The following is a 15,289-nucleotide window of genomic DNA, read 5'->3' on the forward strand; positions in this document are numbered from 1 at the left end:
TTTGAATTAAATTCATCATAAAGAGTTAGATAGAACTATTGATTTGAAACAAAGTCTAGGACATAATTATGAATTACAGGTTTTCTTACTTTTAAATATAATACTATTTACATCTAATGTATAAGAAACAAAAATAGCATTGTTATTTAAGTAATAATTGAAGATTTATTTATTGTGCACAATGTGGCATTTATGTTCCACGTTGGGGCCCAAAATTCCAAGGTCCACATTTTTAACCTGAGTGCTCCACATTCTGGGTATTGTGGGTAGGCTGTCCGGGTTCACAAAAATGTTTTTGCAGCAACGCAAACAATGTAGACTAGAGAGGGGACAAGGTCACAAGCAAAGGAGCATGGAATAAATGACAGCTAAATAAGCTGGTGGAAAAAGAAAGAAACTTATATATATATATACTTATAGTGAAAATGATATAATTTCCGGCTATCATATTGGCCAATAAAGACCTATTTGTATTTATATTTAAAGTGTAACTGGCAAATAATAATCTTTCTGATGTCTTATAACTTTTGTTAACTTAACATATATATTATTTAATATATCTATAGATTATTTAATGAATGTCACATTTATTAAATATTCTACAGGCCATGTTTCTGCATAAATGACTGAAAAGAAGCACAGTTAGACTTGTTCAGATCCAGAAGAATTTGAGCATTTTTACCAGCACTCAAACATAAGAGTATGGCTCTTCCAAATTTCAGAGGAAGCACTGTAGTAGCTTCTCCAATCCCCCGTAAGGCTTTTTAAAAAATAGATTTTATTTGTTTTAACAAAGTTTTTTTTTAAAATATTATTATTACATTTTATTTAATAATATTTTGTATGCTGCAGCATTACTCAGCTTGATTCATTATACTATTATATAAAAGGAAAATTCAAACCCCTCTTTAAAATATACTCAGAAAAGCCCTTAGGAAATATCAATTTAATCAGAATTTTAAAGATACTGGTATTAGAGTTTGTAGCACATATACTCACCAATATGCTCAAAACCCACAAAAGTCTCTTTATGCTCTACTTTAGTCCTTGTTAATTTTTCTTTATTGTTATTTTATTGGCTGTGCAGCAAATTATAGCTCTGGTATTTGAAACTAAAAAGGCATAGTCAGAGCTCATTGTATTAAAATTGAATTGGAAGAGAATAAATCTAGTATTAAATAAGATAGAAATGTGCTTATGAAGTTTCCAACTAAAAAAAAATAATTTCTTAAGACCTTTTGTTTCTAATGTTTCTCATTGCAATTTTATTCTTATCAACCTTTTTTTATTCTCAGAAAAATCAAAGATTGTAGCTGGAACTCCAACTAACAGTGATAAGGTATGTTAGTATAGAATAAATATCATTAAAGGCATTGATTAGTTTAATGTTTTGAAGAATTTGGTAATGTTTAGACTGAATGTCATTGCAGGCATAATTTGTGAAGAATATTAACTACTGTATGAATATTTTGTTTTGTAGGATAAGACTGGCTCAAGTCCGTTTTTGCCAACTTCTCATGGACATCCCAGTTTTAACCCCACCAAGACAAAAGGAGCTTCTACTGTAAGTTTGTTAAAAACTCTTTTTATTTTTATTCATTTTTATTCATTTTGATATTCATTTTGAGTTATTAAAAGTTTAGTTGTGCTAGAAGAAATACAGGCTAAAATAAAATCTTTAAAAAAAAATTTAAAAAAAATTACGAGCACATATTAAAAAGCTATATATCATTAACTGGAATGCATGTTAGGTCATTTGTAGTATGTTTTTACTCAATAAGAAATTATGATGACTGTATGTATAAGAGTAAGCCATTAAACTAATTTAGTATCATATACTAAAAGACTCAAATTTATATTCATGCAAGTAATAGCTGTAATAGTAATAGCAGAGTAATTATAATTGGTATTGAAAAAAAAAATGCATTAGTGGATATTTTTTTACTGTTGGAAAAATAAAATATGTTAAATTTATCATTTTTGCTGTGAATTCATAGGCTTTACAGCATCTTTCTTGTATGCTTTTTGAGGTCTTCATCCCCCCCCCCTTTTTTTTTCCCCTTTATTTTTTTGCAAATGAAATGGGGCTCCTTTGCTAGCATCTCTACTTTCTTTAAGATCTCAGTACTAAATGATTTGTTAATGGTGTGTAATCTCACATTGACTATCTCCAGACTGTCCACACATTGACCCTTACCTTGACCATCACTTTATCTAAATAATAATAAATACCTTGCTAACAACTTACTAAAGCTACTTAATAAAACCCATAGCTAATTAGAGACAATAATCAGCTTGTTAATGACGGAAACAAAAAGATTAACAGTAACGTATTGAGTTCTTAAAAATCACACTCCACGTTCTGTTTTCCTAGTCTCCAAATCTCACACTTGATAAATGCATCTAGAGCCAGTGTTTGGATCCATCTGCTACATGGTGATGCTTGATTCTACATGTTATCTAGGCACTAAAATGACCACACATATGAAACTCAGCTTTCTTGTCATGTCATTTACTCCTACCAATCAGATGCCCTAGTTCTTAACCAAAGGTTTATATATTAGTTTTGCTGTCCTGGCATATTAATAATATTCCTCACTGTCTTGAACCCTGCATCATCTAGTTTTGTCAAGTATCACCTCGAATATCAGCGATAACTTTTCCCCCAAGAAGTTAAAGTAATTTCTTACGAGCTTACATACACTGACATAAAAATTTTTGACACAAGTTCTTGGCAAAAGCATCCTTACATCAGTCTTCTATGGGGAACATTGTTATAATTGTATAGTCATTTTGTTAGTGACCCCAGTTGACTTACATTGATTCAGGCAGCGATATTAAAAGTTACTTGTACTTTGGATGTGACATATATAATATATATTAAATTATAATTAGATTCCATCATAGTTCAAATTCTTAGATGGTTTTTCTTTTTTTTTTCTTTTTTCAGGCAAGCAAAGGCACTGGAGCTGTAAGTACAGTTAAAAGTAAAACACAATTAGCCCTAAATCTAAAATTGTTTCAGTCTATAGTAATTTAGTTCAAACACAAAGCTAATATCAATATCCTTTAAAATTTTGAACGAAATAACAAAAACATTGGTTTCAAAAAGTTGAAAATAGTAGTCATTTCTCGTGTGTAATAGCATGTTAAATGTGCTTGTTTTAAATTAAGTTATAATTAACTAATGTTATTACATTTAATAATAATAATCTTTATTATCCGTGACGAAATTTGTTCTACGATTGTGCATTACATAAACAATACATGATTAGAGCAAACATTTGTATGTAGAGCATTTGTACAATAGCACAGAGGATATATGTTCATACACCAGTTTCTCTTAAACATTCCATTCATGTGAAATTTACAACAGTTAGTTATTGTTCAACAATTTAATTGCCAAAGGAACAAAATAGTTTTTGTGTCTACTTGTTTTTGTGATCAGTGTCTTGCATCTTCTTTGTGATGGTAAAATGTTAGAATCGCGAAGAAGAGGGTGATTTCTGTATGCTTAAAATCATAATAGCTTTCTTAGCAATGTTTTTTCTCAAATAGGGCTCCAGGTGCGGTTTGTTTGTTTGTTACCTATGATCTTAATAGCGTTGATAAATACATTTAAAATCAACTCGTATATGCTAAAAATGTCTTATTATTCTATCTGTGAATACCATCTCTACTAACCTTAAACAAACCAAAATAGAAACGAGTAAGCACACAATTTACTCATGATCTCATCTGAATAAATAAATAAATCCCAACCACTTGCTGTATATTGTTTGACCTAGCTGTACTACTTAAATATGTATATATTTTTGTTTCAGTTGGAGGGTCGAGTGCCCAAACCCCCAAAGCCTCCAGATAAGCCCTTGATGCCCTACATGAGATACAGCAGAAAGGTAATAGGAAAGGTTTGTCCACTGAAATTTTTTTTTTAACATCATTGTTATCATGTTGTCATTGTGATTGGTGTTGTTGCATCCATTAGGAGAAAAAAATTAGTGCATAACAATACTAACTCATTGTTAAATACAACAGATTGAGACTAAGCCGATTAATTGGCATGTGTTGCCTTAGCAGAGAACCTTTTTTTAAAAAAAAAAGAACAGCATGTAAAGATATTCAATAGAAGAAAAAATAGTGGTAATGAAACCTTTGAATACTAATTTATTTATTTTTTAACATTCTTAGCACTAATTTTTTTCACTTAAGTAGGAGAATATATTTAATGGGCTTAGTTTATCTAAGAAAATCTGTTCTACTGAACAATTTGAGGCATTTTCTATGCATGATTCTAGCCCATGTCTTGTATTCTTCTATGAGTATTTTCACATACAAAATGTTGCCAACTGAAAATTGGACTTGTTTCATTAGTGTGGCTTCATGGTGCATGAGCTGTAGTGCCTCAATGATGGAGCTTTGTTTTTCCAGTATCCCTTTAATTTGTTTTTATAACATGTCGAACAATGTTTTTAACATTTCATTGTTATTGTGATCGTATTAATCTCAATCCATTTCAAGTTTTGTTGTATTATGTAATGGTGGCCTAACATTTTGCTCTGAAGTTCATCATTTTTTTACTACTATTAATATAAGGCATAAAAAATAATATAATTTGGTCATTGATTAAAAACGTTAGGTTAAAAAAAAAATTTGTGAAGCAGATATTTAAAGGAAGTAAACAGGATTTTTTTTTTTTTTTTTGGTATTGTTTTAATATTCACGGAAACTAAAAGTAATTTTTGAATTATTTTTTTGTTTTGTTTTTCAAGACTTACATATTCTGCTGGGCCATCATTACATATTTTGACTGAAACTATTTTTTAAAGTTCTGTGTTCTCTCAGCATTGAATTTTTTTTTACTTTCTAGGTTAGAATCAGTCATGGAAAGAATCAAATATTGAAATTAATATTCATCTAATCTTTAAGAACCTAATTTAAAAAAATTAATGCTATTTATCTAAATCCATTTTATTTAAGCCTTTAAAAAAAAAGATGGTTAAAGGACTATTTATGATATTCTAATAATGACATTGCTGACATTTTTTTTTTTGTTCATGTGTTGCTTCGAGTCAAAATGTTGTACATCTGTTCACTTAACCACTAATTTTTGTTTTACTTTTAAGTAATCTGTGATAGGGACATAAAATTAAACATTAAGTAGCATCTAAAGCTGAATGGGATGTTCCACATTGTTAAGCATGTAGTCATACAGTTTTATTGTTACATTCTGAGTTATTTCTCTGACTCTTTTAATATTTTTTGTTGTTGTGCTCTCTAGTAATGCTTTCTATTATTGCAAGATATGGTTGAATCTTATATTGTTAAGTCTTCACTGGGTACAAACTTTGAAATCCAACACTCGTGTAGGAATTATTGTTTGCTGCTTCTGTTACGACATTTTTGAAGCACTCATCACATAGTTATTAGTTTACCAATTAGCCTCATTGTTCTAAGACTTTAACACCTATTTTGTGTAGTTTATTATGGTGCATGTGCAGTTGTTTCTTGTAGTACCAAGATCTCATGATTTGCATCTAATTAGTTCTAGTGTTTTATGCATACTCTTTTTAAAGAGGACTTCTTTCAGTCAAGTAGATCTACTCCTTCCGATTCATATCTTTTATATTGATTTAACCAGGTGACTGGATACATTTTAGTATGGCATCAGGAACATTAAATCAGAAAATCAAGCCCTCATTTGTTTGAATGGTTGTTTTTTATTTGATAAAAATAATTATATTGATGAAATAAATTTGTTCATTTAGTAGTGATAGTGGAACATATTTTTAGCAGTACTGGCCCATGCACCAAAGGCTGATCAAATATAAACATTTTGTATGTGAAGCAGCACAGTCAATCAATGACAATATTCGACATAATGTTAAAAAAAAATCTGCAGTGGGCAAACTGGTTTGCCAATCTGTTAGAACTTTTGACAATTAGTTTTGTTTTTTTAATTATAGTTATTGTGGTTAGAGACTTCTATTAAATCAAATTTTTGTCCTTTTCCTCCAAATGTATGCCATCAACATTGCGGGTCACTTTTTAAATTTCATTTATAAGAATTTATATCTCTGAGCATCATTTGTTTAGTCAATTGTATTGTATCAATATACATTTCACGTCATCATGGGTCTCCTTATAAATTAATATTACCAATATACTGACATGTATTTCCTTAAATCTCAAAAGTTCATCAATTACATTTCATATGTGGAAGAGATAATAATATTAGTGTGTTTATAGTGACTTGTTGAACCTCATTTGACCCTAATTGCACTATTAGCTAGACATGGGATATACCACTATTAGATGCAGTTGCACTTTGAAATATAGAATTATCTTGTTAATCCTGATTTGGCCTAATAAAAGGTTAAGTTTACAAAACGACAACAGGCATTGTTTTTATACTCAACTGCATCTCAGCACACCACTGATGAGGTTTTATGTTCACCAGTATACTGTTGACCAAGATTCACAAAATAAAACATATACTGTTAACTTAAAAATGTACTGCATACATGTCACACATCTGCATATGTGTCAAAACGTACATATAAAAAGCTCCACATGCAAGCTAGAATAGGTTCACATTTTACCAAAGCTAACTATTTAAGTGGTCTAACTTGTATTTATTAATTTTCTTTTAATTTTTTGTTGTCTTGTTGCATGTTATTTTCATCAAATTTTTAAAAAAGTTTTTTTGTTTTGTTTATATTTTGAAGAATTGAAAAAAAAAATTCCCTTTAGACTGACTATACCATTTTATCCACTGTTTATTGTCAAATGTTTCTTGTTTATAGCCGAAACATTTCAAAATAGTTTGAGTTTGAAATCCCAAGTATGTACAGTGTTATTGTGTCTGTGTGTATACTTGTCCAGGTCTGGGAGCAAGTCAAGGCTCAGAATCCAGATTTGAAACTGTGGGAGATTGGTAAAATAATTGGCCAGATGTGGCGCGATTTGTCTGATCATGATAAACAAGAGTTTCAAGAGGAATATGAAGTAGAGAAGGTCAGTCCAGTGATGTTTTTTTGTTTTTTGCATTGATCATACTTATTTTATTTATAGAATTTTCTAAACCCTGACATATTTTTTAAAAATAGTTAATAAGAACATCAATAAAACTTGTGCTGCTGCTTCTTTCAAATAGTTTGTCTACTTTCATTGGCTAGGTTCAGTATACTGAGGCACTAAAAGCTTACCACAATTCTCCTGCTTATCAAGCTTGGGTGGCTGCTAAAGGTAAGGTTTCATGTTGTTAAGAATAGCTAGATTGGCTAAAGGAAATTAAAGAAACCTAAGATTAATCACTCAATTCATTCACGGGAAAAAAAAGTATTGCATATAATTATGATAGTATATAGTATCAAATTATTTAATCACATCACCATCCAGACCCTTTTCCCCCAAAACAAAAAACGAGTCCACTTCTCCACAGTTAAGTTGAAGCCACAAGGTTCTCAGCTCTTTAGACCAAAAATGTCTTTGTTACTAGTAAAAATGACATCATAATTACATTTTATGCTTAACAGCTTCATTCAGGCTTCTGGTTGCATCAACTGACAAACAAATAGTTCAACAAGATGAATTGTATTGTTAGGGGACATTAAAATGTCTAAAACTTGAGAAATATGATCTATCCTTGTTTCTTTCTTTCCAGTGTTTATTTCCTCAAATGGGTCTCCTAATTGTAGTGCTGTCTGCTTTCTTTTACTAGCTATTCTACAGACTTGGGCTTTTAAGGGGGGGGATTCTGAAAAGAACTGATAATTTCCTGTTGTACACATTTTTAAATACTGTTGTTTCTTAGTCGCAAAGCAAATGTAAATATTATTTGATCTTGTAGCTGAACGAGAAGCTGTGGATGAAGATGAGCCAGTAGTAAGGCCTGAACGTCCACCAGCGTCATCTCAAAAATCTGTAAGTAGTTTCCTAGCTAGATTCTATTCTTTTATAGCAACCTTTAGTCCTCTTACACTTCATAATTGTAGCTAAATGTTAGTCAATATTAAAAAGCTGGTTAAAGAACAAAAATGGTGGTGTAGTACTTTGGAAATAAAAATGCATGTTTGACTTTTTTTTTTAAAGGAAAATACTTGATGAATAAAAAAAAAACAATTCACGGGAGAAATTTTAGTAATAGAAAATTGTATGTATTAAAATACTTATTTTAATGAACTGTAGTTTTTATGTGTATGAAACATTAGAATAATTACTTTTAGTTTTATTAGGTCTGTCAATGGTATCACCATTTCTACATATAACAGTGTTGTATTGAGTAGTAATTAGTCAATTTTAATTACACTCCTTTTTCTTTGTAGTACATTGCCATGTTTTGTTTAATCCATAAAAAGATTATTATACTTTGATTTTTTTTAATTTTTTTTTAAACAAAACTCTTAGTACATAAATTATTCGCTTATGATTGACATACCTAGTTTTGAATTACTAATAGCACAATGTCCAGTATAACATCTATGTCAATATTTTGCCTAATGGGATCTTGTTAAATTTGCTCAACCATTGAGCCTTTTATCTTATTAATGTAAAAAAAAACAAATGCTATATCAGAAATATAAGTTTAATATCTTTGTTACAGTTGCCTGTTAAACATTTTTAGTGGGCCTAGAATTGAGATTTTAAAAAAATAAAAAAAATTTAATTCATGATCATTTTATTAACTTGTGAAACAAACTGAATCATAGATCAACACACCACAATTACCAGCATTGATCTGTTATTTTCTGACTAACTCGACCAGATATAATGCTAGACATGACCAGATATAATGCTAGTCCTGACCTGATATAATGTTAGATCGTAGATAAGTGCAAAAGGAATTTATAAATATATGTAAGCTCTCCCATCTAAATGTACACACAGTTCTGCCTTTTACAATAGATGTACATACATACATATATAACCTTCACTAAACTTCACATATGGGCTTCATTAACTTCATGTCACGTATATGGGCTTCATTAACTTCATGTCACGTATATGGGCTTCACTTAGTTCACTTTACATAATATGAGCCTCACTAAATTTTACATATATGGGCTTCACTAACTTAACTTCACATATATGGGTTAATGACAAATATTGAAGCCAGAGCAAATGAGAATGGCTGATATTTCTTAGGGGAAAAAAATCGATTGGAAATAGATTTTGTTTAAATATAGCTTTTCTTGTTTAATTTTAGAAAATGAACTTAGGCCATGAAAAACATTAAGTGTGGTTAGCAATAGAACAGCCCCAAAGCAAGATGCGCTATATGAGAGCTTATTATATCATCATATTGTTGCATACGTTATACATTCACCTCCTTCTTTTGTAATACTAATTCACATTAGGTTTCTATATTTATTGTTGGATTTGTATTGTATTATTAGATTTGTGTTCCTTTAATCCTTTTCTTCTTATGGAATGCTTGTTAGTTTGTACTTTTTTCATTTAATAACCCTTGGGCTTTTCCCCCCAGATTTTATTTGTAGTGCATGTTTTTTTTTTTTTTTTTAGCTTTTGTGTTTCCATTTGTTTCAGAATTCCAAAAGAGAAGGCTCACATTTATACAATGAATTATATGGTTTTCAGAATAGTAAAAGTGATGGAACTCGTATAAGCATTCTTCCTACAGATGAAGATGAAGGTAATTTATTCACCAGTCAAACATGATTGATGCATTACAAATCTTAAATGTTTCAAAAATTGTATGTCAGGCAAAAAATTTAATCTTATACATTTTTAAAATGGTAACTAGACTTGAGATTTGTTGCTTTTTATTATATTGATTTTGCATTGTCATAAATTGTCACAATTAATATCAATTCCAGTAAATAACTAAATTTAACAAATAAATAACAAAATATTGAAATACTGCAAAATTAATACTTTATATGCATAACACAAATTTGTTACTCATTAGGTTAAGATGTTCATAATTTCATAAATGAAACAACAATGACAATAACTTTCAAACGATGTCCTTAAATTTAAAAAAAAAAAAATACCCCTTACAGACCTTAAAATCTATGGTATTATTTAATGAGGGTGTTATGTGACTAGCACAATGACTAACTGCCTTTATATCTTTTTATCTTTTATAGATGTTGAAGATGGATTCACCACTAAGCATATTGCCCAAGCTCGATATGTTCGTAACCATCGCCTAATTAATGAAATATTTAGTGATGCAGTGGTGCCGGATGTCAGAAGTGTGGTTACTGAAGCAAGGATGGCAGTCCTTAAACGGCAGGTCCAGTCCTTAACTATGCACCAGGTAAGGAAAATGGATGATCATATTCTAAGCATACTCCAAAATAGCCAGCCTTTTATTTTTGACTGGGTGTAGTTCAGCAGCTATCTGTGGAAACTTAATTTGGATTACTTGTTTCTTGTTTAACAGCTTTCAATACTTGGAAAAAAGTTATTGTAATACTGTGAAGTTTACCAAAGACAGGAATTTACATATTTAAATGTATAGGAGATAAGCTATATACAATATGTTTTGGTATAACTCCTTAAATATTGGCTAGTTTAACCCAAATCTCTGCAATCTTAAATAGAAACAAGACTTAAACCTAGCAAAGATTTAAATGCAGCAAAAATGAAAAATCAATTTTGCTACCTACAATTCATGAGCCCAAGTTACATGCATAGGGCAGCTTTAATAATGCACGCTGTCCCATTTGAAGAGTAAAAAAGGGCTTTGGATAAAAAAACAACAGGGAATACTAGTATTCACTGATGAAAAGAATATGTAGAGGAACGTTGAATTGGTTCTGTTTCTTTGAAAGTGCAAAAAAGGGAGATGGTTTTAGACCAAAATAGACAATGAAAAGCATATTAATTATACTAGAATTAGTGTTAAAAACTAGGCTTTAAAATTTATCTTGCATGTGTTAAGCTTATATTACAGAAAGTTTTTTTTTACAAGTTCTAACATTAAAAAATAATATGCTCATTAATTTAGTTGACAATTGAAATAGTATACATTTTGTATGGATGTGGTCTAGAAAAAATTAGAAGGAGAACTGCATCAAATAGAAGAGAAACATGAACAGAAAAAGAGAAAGTTTACAGAGTCAAGTGAAACATTCCACCATGATTTAAAAAAGGTAGGACTAATGGAATAATGTTTGGATATAGCTTTTTTTAAAAGAACTATGCTCTTTTTTTAATAGTTAGGCTATATATATATATATATATATATGTATATCCAAAGATATAATGTAAACTTAGACATTCATCACTTACAATGCGTAAAGTTTCACCATAATAGATATAATATAGATATTATCTAAAGTACAGCTATCGTTTGAATTTATTTAATCTCTTAACTATCTCTTAACCTGTCTGTGTCTTCCTACACTTATTGTCTAGCTGTGTGAGAACAAACCTCAAATAACAGAAGAGATGTTTAACAATTTGGTGGTGAAAGCAGTCAAAGAAGAGATGAGGCTAAGATTGCAGCAAGATGAAGAGAGGAAAAGGCAGCAGCTCATCTCTGGCCCTGAAGAGAATCAGCGACCTGCTGAGGTGCAAACTTCAGTGCTGATCAATGGAAACAATGAACCCATGGAAGTGGATAAAAATGCCAATCTAGTAAGAGTTTTTCCATTGTTTCGTGTGTTTTTGTGATTCCATTAAATTTCCCCTTTGTATGCCATCTCCTTTCATCTGCAAAGTAATTAAAAACACAAAAAAACTTAAATGAATCCCTTGTTTTTTGTTGTGATAGATTAGTATGGGAACACTAAGCGAGTGATATCTTGGTTCTGGAGGTAGATCAAGATTTTAAAAAAATTGAGAGAAAAAATCTATCGGTTTAACATTTAACAACCATAGAAATCTCTTAGTAAAAATGTTACATTTTATTTATGTAGGTGGAGGTGTGCAGTTCATTCTACATTCCTTTAAAAATTCTGCTTAGTCTAATCTATTTTAGATCTCAATTTTGTTATGCATATTAGATCATTACAAAGCAATAGGGTTATTATTACATATAAAATATGACAAATTTGGTTATAAACTTTTTTGAAAGATAAATATGTGAAAACCTTCTGCTAGCCTATTTTGTTAACTCCCAACGTTTGTTTTTAGGCACCCAGTCAAATGTTATCTGTCAAAGAATCTCAAGTCATAATGGTAAGTCTCATTTTTAAAATTGAAGGCTAGCCATACTTACCTAGTAATGTTAAAAACAATTATTAAAGGCAGTTCTATCATAGAGGCATTTGAATATGTAAAAGTAAGCCAACAATACATGATAGTACATGATGGCTAGATGGATATCAGAATCATTGAAACTGCTAAGAAATTTAAAAACATATTTTTTTATCTGATTTATTTACCTTAGATTTTAACTTTAAAGGGAAACTCCGATAGTTTTTCAAATTTTAGTTATTGACTTGTTTAAATTCTGCGTAAAAAGTTGTAATAGTAAACATTATATCATTTTTTATTTAAATGCTCAGAAAATTTAATATTTAATAAATTAGACAGAAAATTCTTCACGCCCCAAAAAAACCGGGGTTTTGCGAGATTTTGTTTTAAGTTATTTCATGCGTCACTTCCCTAAACAATACTGAAAGAGAAACTTGATTTAACCAATCGTATCGCTTCATTCTTACAGTAGCCGTTGGGCTTAGTGACGGCCTAGTCCAGAGCTATGATACAGTTATATATATAAACATGTATAGATAGAGCCAAAAGCATTAGGATAACCAACTGGAGAAAAAAAAGTAACATTTTCATCTAAGCCTCTCCCTATCCCAAGAAGTAAATAGATCGTGTGTCTGAATGATTCGAACAAGCTGGTCAGTGTAAGGCTAGTCGAGACTACATGTAGTTGGTCATGACAAGACAACCAAGCGATAGTGTTTGTTGTGTGTTGAGTGGTCTGGCGAGAAAATACACACTGCCGTAATTAGTCAAGCATGTAAATCTACTTTTAATACGCAATTTTTCTTTGCTTACAAGATCCTAGATCTAACTGCATAGACAAAGATATATTTCTTTTACGAGAATGTAAACTTTGCTGTATGGTCTCCTGTTATACAATAAGTCAGTAGATTAAAACACCTTTGTGACGTCACATAGAAACCCGGTGAAAGTCTAACTGTTTTGGATGCGCAGGAAAATTACGTCGGAAAAACATCAATTACTAAGTTATTATTGCAAATAAAAAAAAAAGAATAATATATTCATTATCTGTAAATCAAAACACATATTATATCAAAAATTGTCAAAACCATCGGAGTTTCCCTTTAAATGCCTATGCTTTTCTTAACTGCCTGGGATATAGAAATTCATTTTTAAGCTTTAAAACCTGTGCTTGACATTAATTGAGTTGTCATTGCATTCTTTGAATGAGTTTGTCCTGTTGTTGTCATTACCAAACTGTTTCAATGCTGGCTGTACTAGTTGGGCTGTGGCTTGTAGTAGCATCCTCAGTATAGAAATCTCAACAAGCTGGAACATTTAATTGAATTTGAAGAGGATGGCTAAGTTAAGTAAAGTAAAAGCAGTTTGTTTGGCTGGCCACATGAAGTGTATCGTTAGCGCCCAACCTTGCTATGCCCCCAAAAATGCCTTTTGCCTGTGCCGCATCAAGATCTTTCAATCTCATCTAAATATGCTATATCCATTACTTTTCTGCCATAACCCTTTCAATGACTACAATTTAATGTGGAAAAAAATTGTGCCCCCAGGCCCCCGTCATGGAGCCCCAATCCTCGGATACGCCAAGCCCACCGACAATGTCTACTAGTGAAGAGATGGGAACCAACACCACACCAGAAAAAAGTGGCACTGAATCCCCTGGAACACCAAGCACTGCTGGTTCAGGTAAGCATTCACATCTTTCTATTCTTTATCCAGCTTTCAGTGTGGTGTCAACCTATTTTTAGGGGTTTCTGTTGGCTCAGCAGCGATGCTTTTTTTTTTGTCTGTGTTTATTAATTTACTTTCAGTTTTGTGGCTTCTAAAAGACAAATCAAACAAATATTACATGAAAGGAATTAGGGCTACAAGTAACTAGATCTAGCCTTTTCAGAAATTCAAATATTTATTCTTAAATTATATAAATTAATTCAGATCTATTCTAATCTAATTTAAATGGTGTCAAATAATAATATTCAAGATTCGATAATCTTACTAGTGTTGTTATGGTTTGTAGATTGTGCATTTAATATAGATTTTCTTTTTTATAAAGTTGATTTAAAGACAGCTTACAATTCATTGTGTAATTATCTCTGTTGTGCACTATTTATTGTGCCTTTTTTTTTTTTATCTCTTGCACCATTCTCTCAACAGATCTGTAAGTGGCCCAAAACAAATAGTTCTTTGTCCACCTCTTGATTTTTTAAAATATATATTTCACTTGCTTCCCCATCCCTAGAAACTGGTGCAAGCCAGAACAATAGAACTTGTAAATATGTTACCCTCTGTGCTGTATTGCAACTGAACTTTTTAACTTGTTTTGAGCAAGGTACATAATGTTGATTACTTGTTCCCTTGAGTGTAGAATTACATACAATATGTTTAAAATAAGATTTTTTTTAGCGAAGAAAGTAGTTTCCCTTTGTTTTTTTTTCCTAAAACTAGCTCATTTGATTTGAACTTGATGTATATTAATAAACAGTTTCAATCTATTTAGATTTTTTATTTGAATATAATTTTTTTAAATACTTTTTTTTTTACACAACCTCCTCCAACCCCCCTCCCCCTTTTTTTTTTTTTTAAAGTTTCTTTGTTACCAAAATGCAATCCAGGGAATTATTAATGGCTTTTTTTTTTTTTTTTTTTTTTTTGTTCAGCCACTATTTGTTTTATTTAGACATGAAAAAAAAAATTTTTTCTTTCCTTAAACTAGAGAAAATTACAACACACTGAAAGAATCAGGATATTTTCTTAGCATTGATGGTGTATTATTTTGTTCACTTAACCTGTCTCCTTTCTTTTATTATTTTAGCTTTTACTTTGCGTCAGTAATGGTGTCTTCATGATCAGCAATATTCTGTAGCGCTTACTGCGCTTTTTAATGCAGACAATTTTTTGTAAAGCTAGAGATACTACAACTGGGTTTCTCTTTATTTACTTTTTAAAAAAATTGTGTATTTGTGTTTCAATGATCAGTGTTTGGTAATGCCATAGTCTGTGTTGTTGTATCTATGTGTGTTTTTTTTTCACATTATTATTTTGTTTAAATGGTTGTTCACACAACAAGTGCCATATATGAATGTCTTCACTTTGGGTTGTGTTAAACTCTTTTGCTGTACAA

General features: G+C 30.7%; 1 protein-coding gene across 6 annotated transcripts in view; it reads left to right on the forward strand.

Annotated features, from left to right (window-relative positions):
• Positions 1-15,289, forward strand: part of LOC106052746 (SWI/SNF-related matrix-associated actin-dependent regulator of chromatin subfamily E member 1-like) — a 33,003-nt gene that overhangs the window by 4,231 nt on the left and 13,483 nt on the right. For 4 of the 6 annotated variants that reach the window (XM_013208177.2, XM_056003635.1, XM_013208181.2 and 1 more), the window contains exons 2-15: positions 606-754; positions 1,296-1,339; positions 1,481-1,564; positions 2,951-2,971; positions 3,825-3,911; positions 6,886-7,017; positions 7,179-7,248; positions 7,853-7,926; positions 9,550-9,655; positions 10,113-10,285; positions 11,022-11,123; positions 11,389-11,610; positions 12,109-12,153; positions 13,719-13,854. In XM_013208177.2, coding sequence (XP_013063631.1) covers positions 703-754; positions 1,296-1,339; positions 1,481-1,564; positions 2,951-2,971; positions 3,825-3,911; positions 6,886-7,017; positions 7,179-7,248; positions 7,853-7,926; positions 9,550-9,655; positions 10,113-10,285; positions 11,022-11,123; positions 11,389-11,610; positions 12,109-12,153; positions 13,719-13,854 — 1,348 coding nt within the window. In that variant the 5' untranslated portion in view covers positions 606-702. The remainder of the gene's footprint in view (positions 1-605; positions 755-1,295; positions 1,340-1,480; positions 1,565-2,950; positions 2,972-3,824; positions 3,912-6,885; positions 7,018-7,178; positions 7,249-7,852; positions 7,927-9,549; positions 9,656-10,112; positions 10,286-11,021; positions 11,124-11,388; positions 11,611-12,108; positions 12,154-13,718; positions 13,855-15,289) is intronic. The other 2 variants (XM_013208179.2, XM_013208178.2) reach the window with 2 other exon arrangements.

The sequence above is a fragment of the Biomphalaria glabrata genome, chromosome 11, assembly GCF_947242115.1.
Source record: "Biomphalaria glabrata chromosome 11, xgBioGlab47.1, whole genome shotgun sequence".
Classification (NCBI taxonomy): domain Eukaryota; kingdom Metazoa; phylum Mollusca; class Gastropoda; family Planorbidae; genus Biomphalaria; species Biomphalaria glabrata.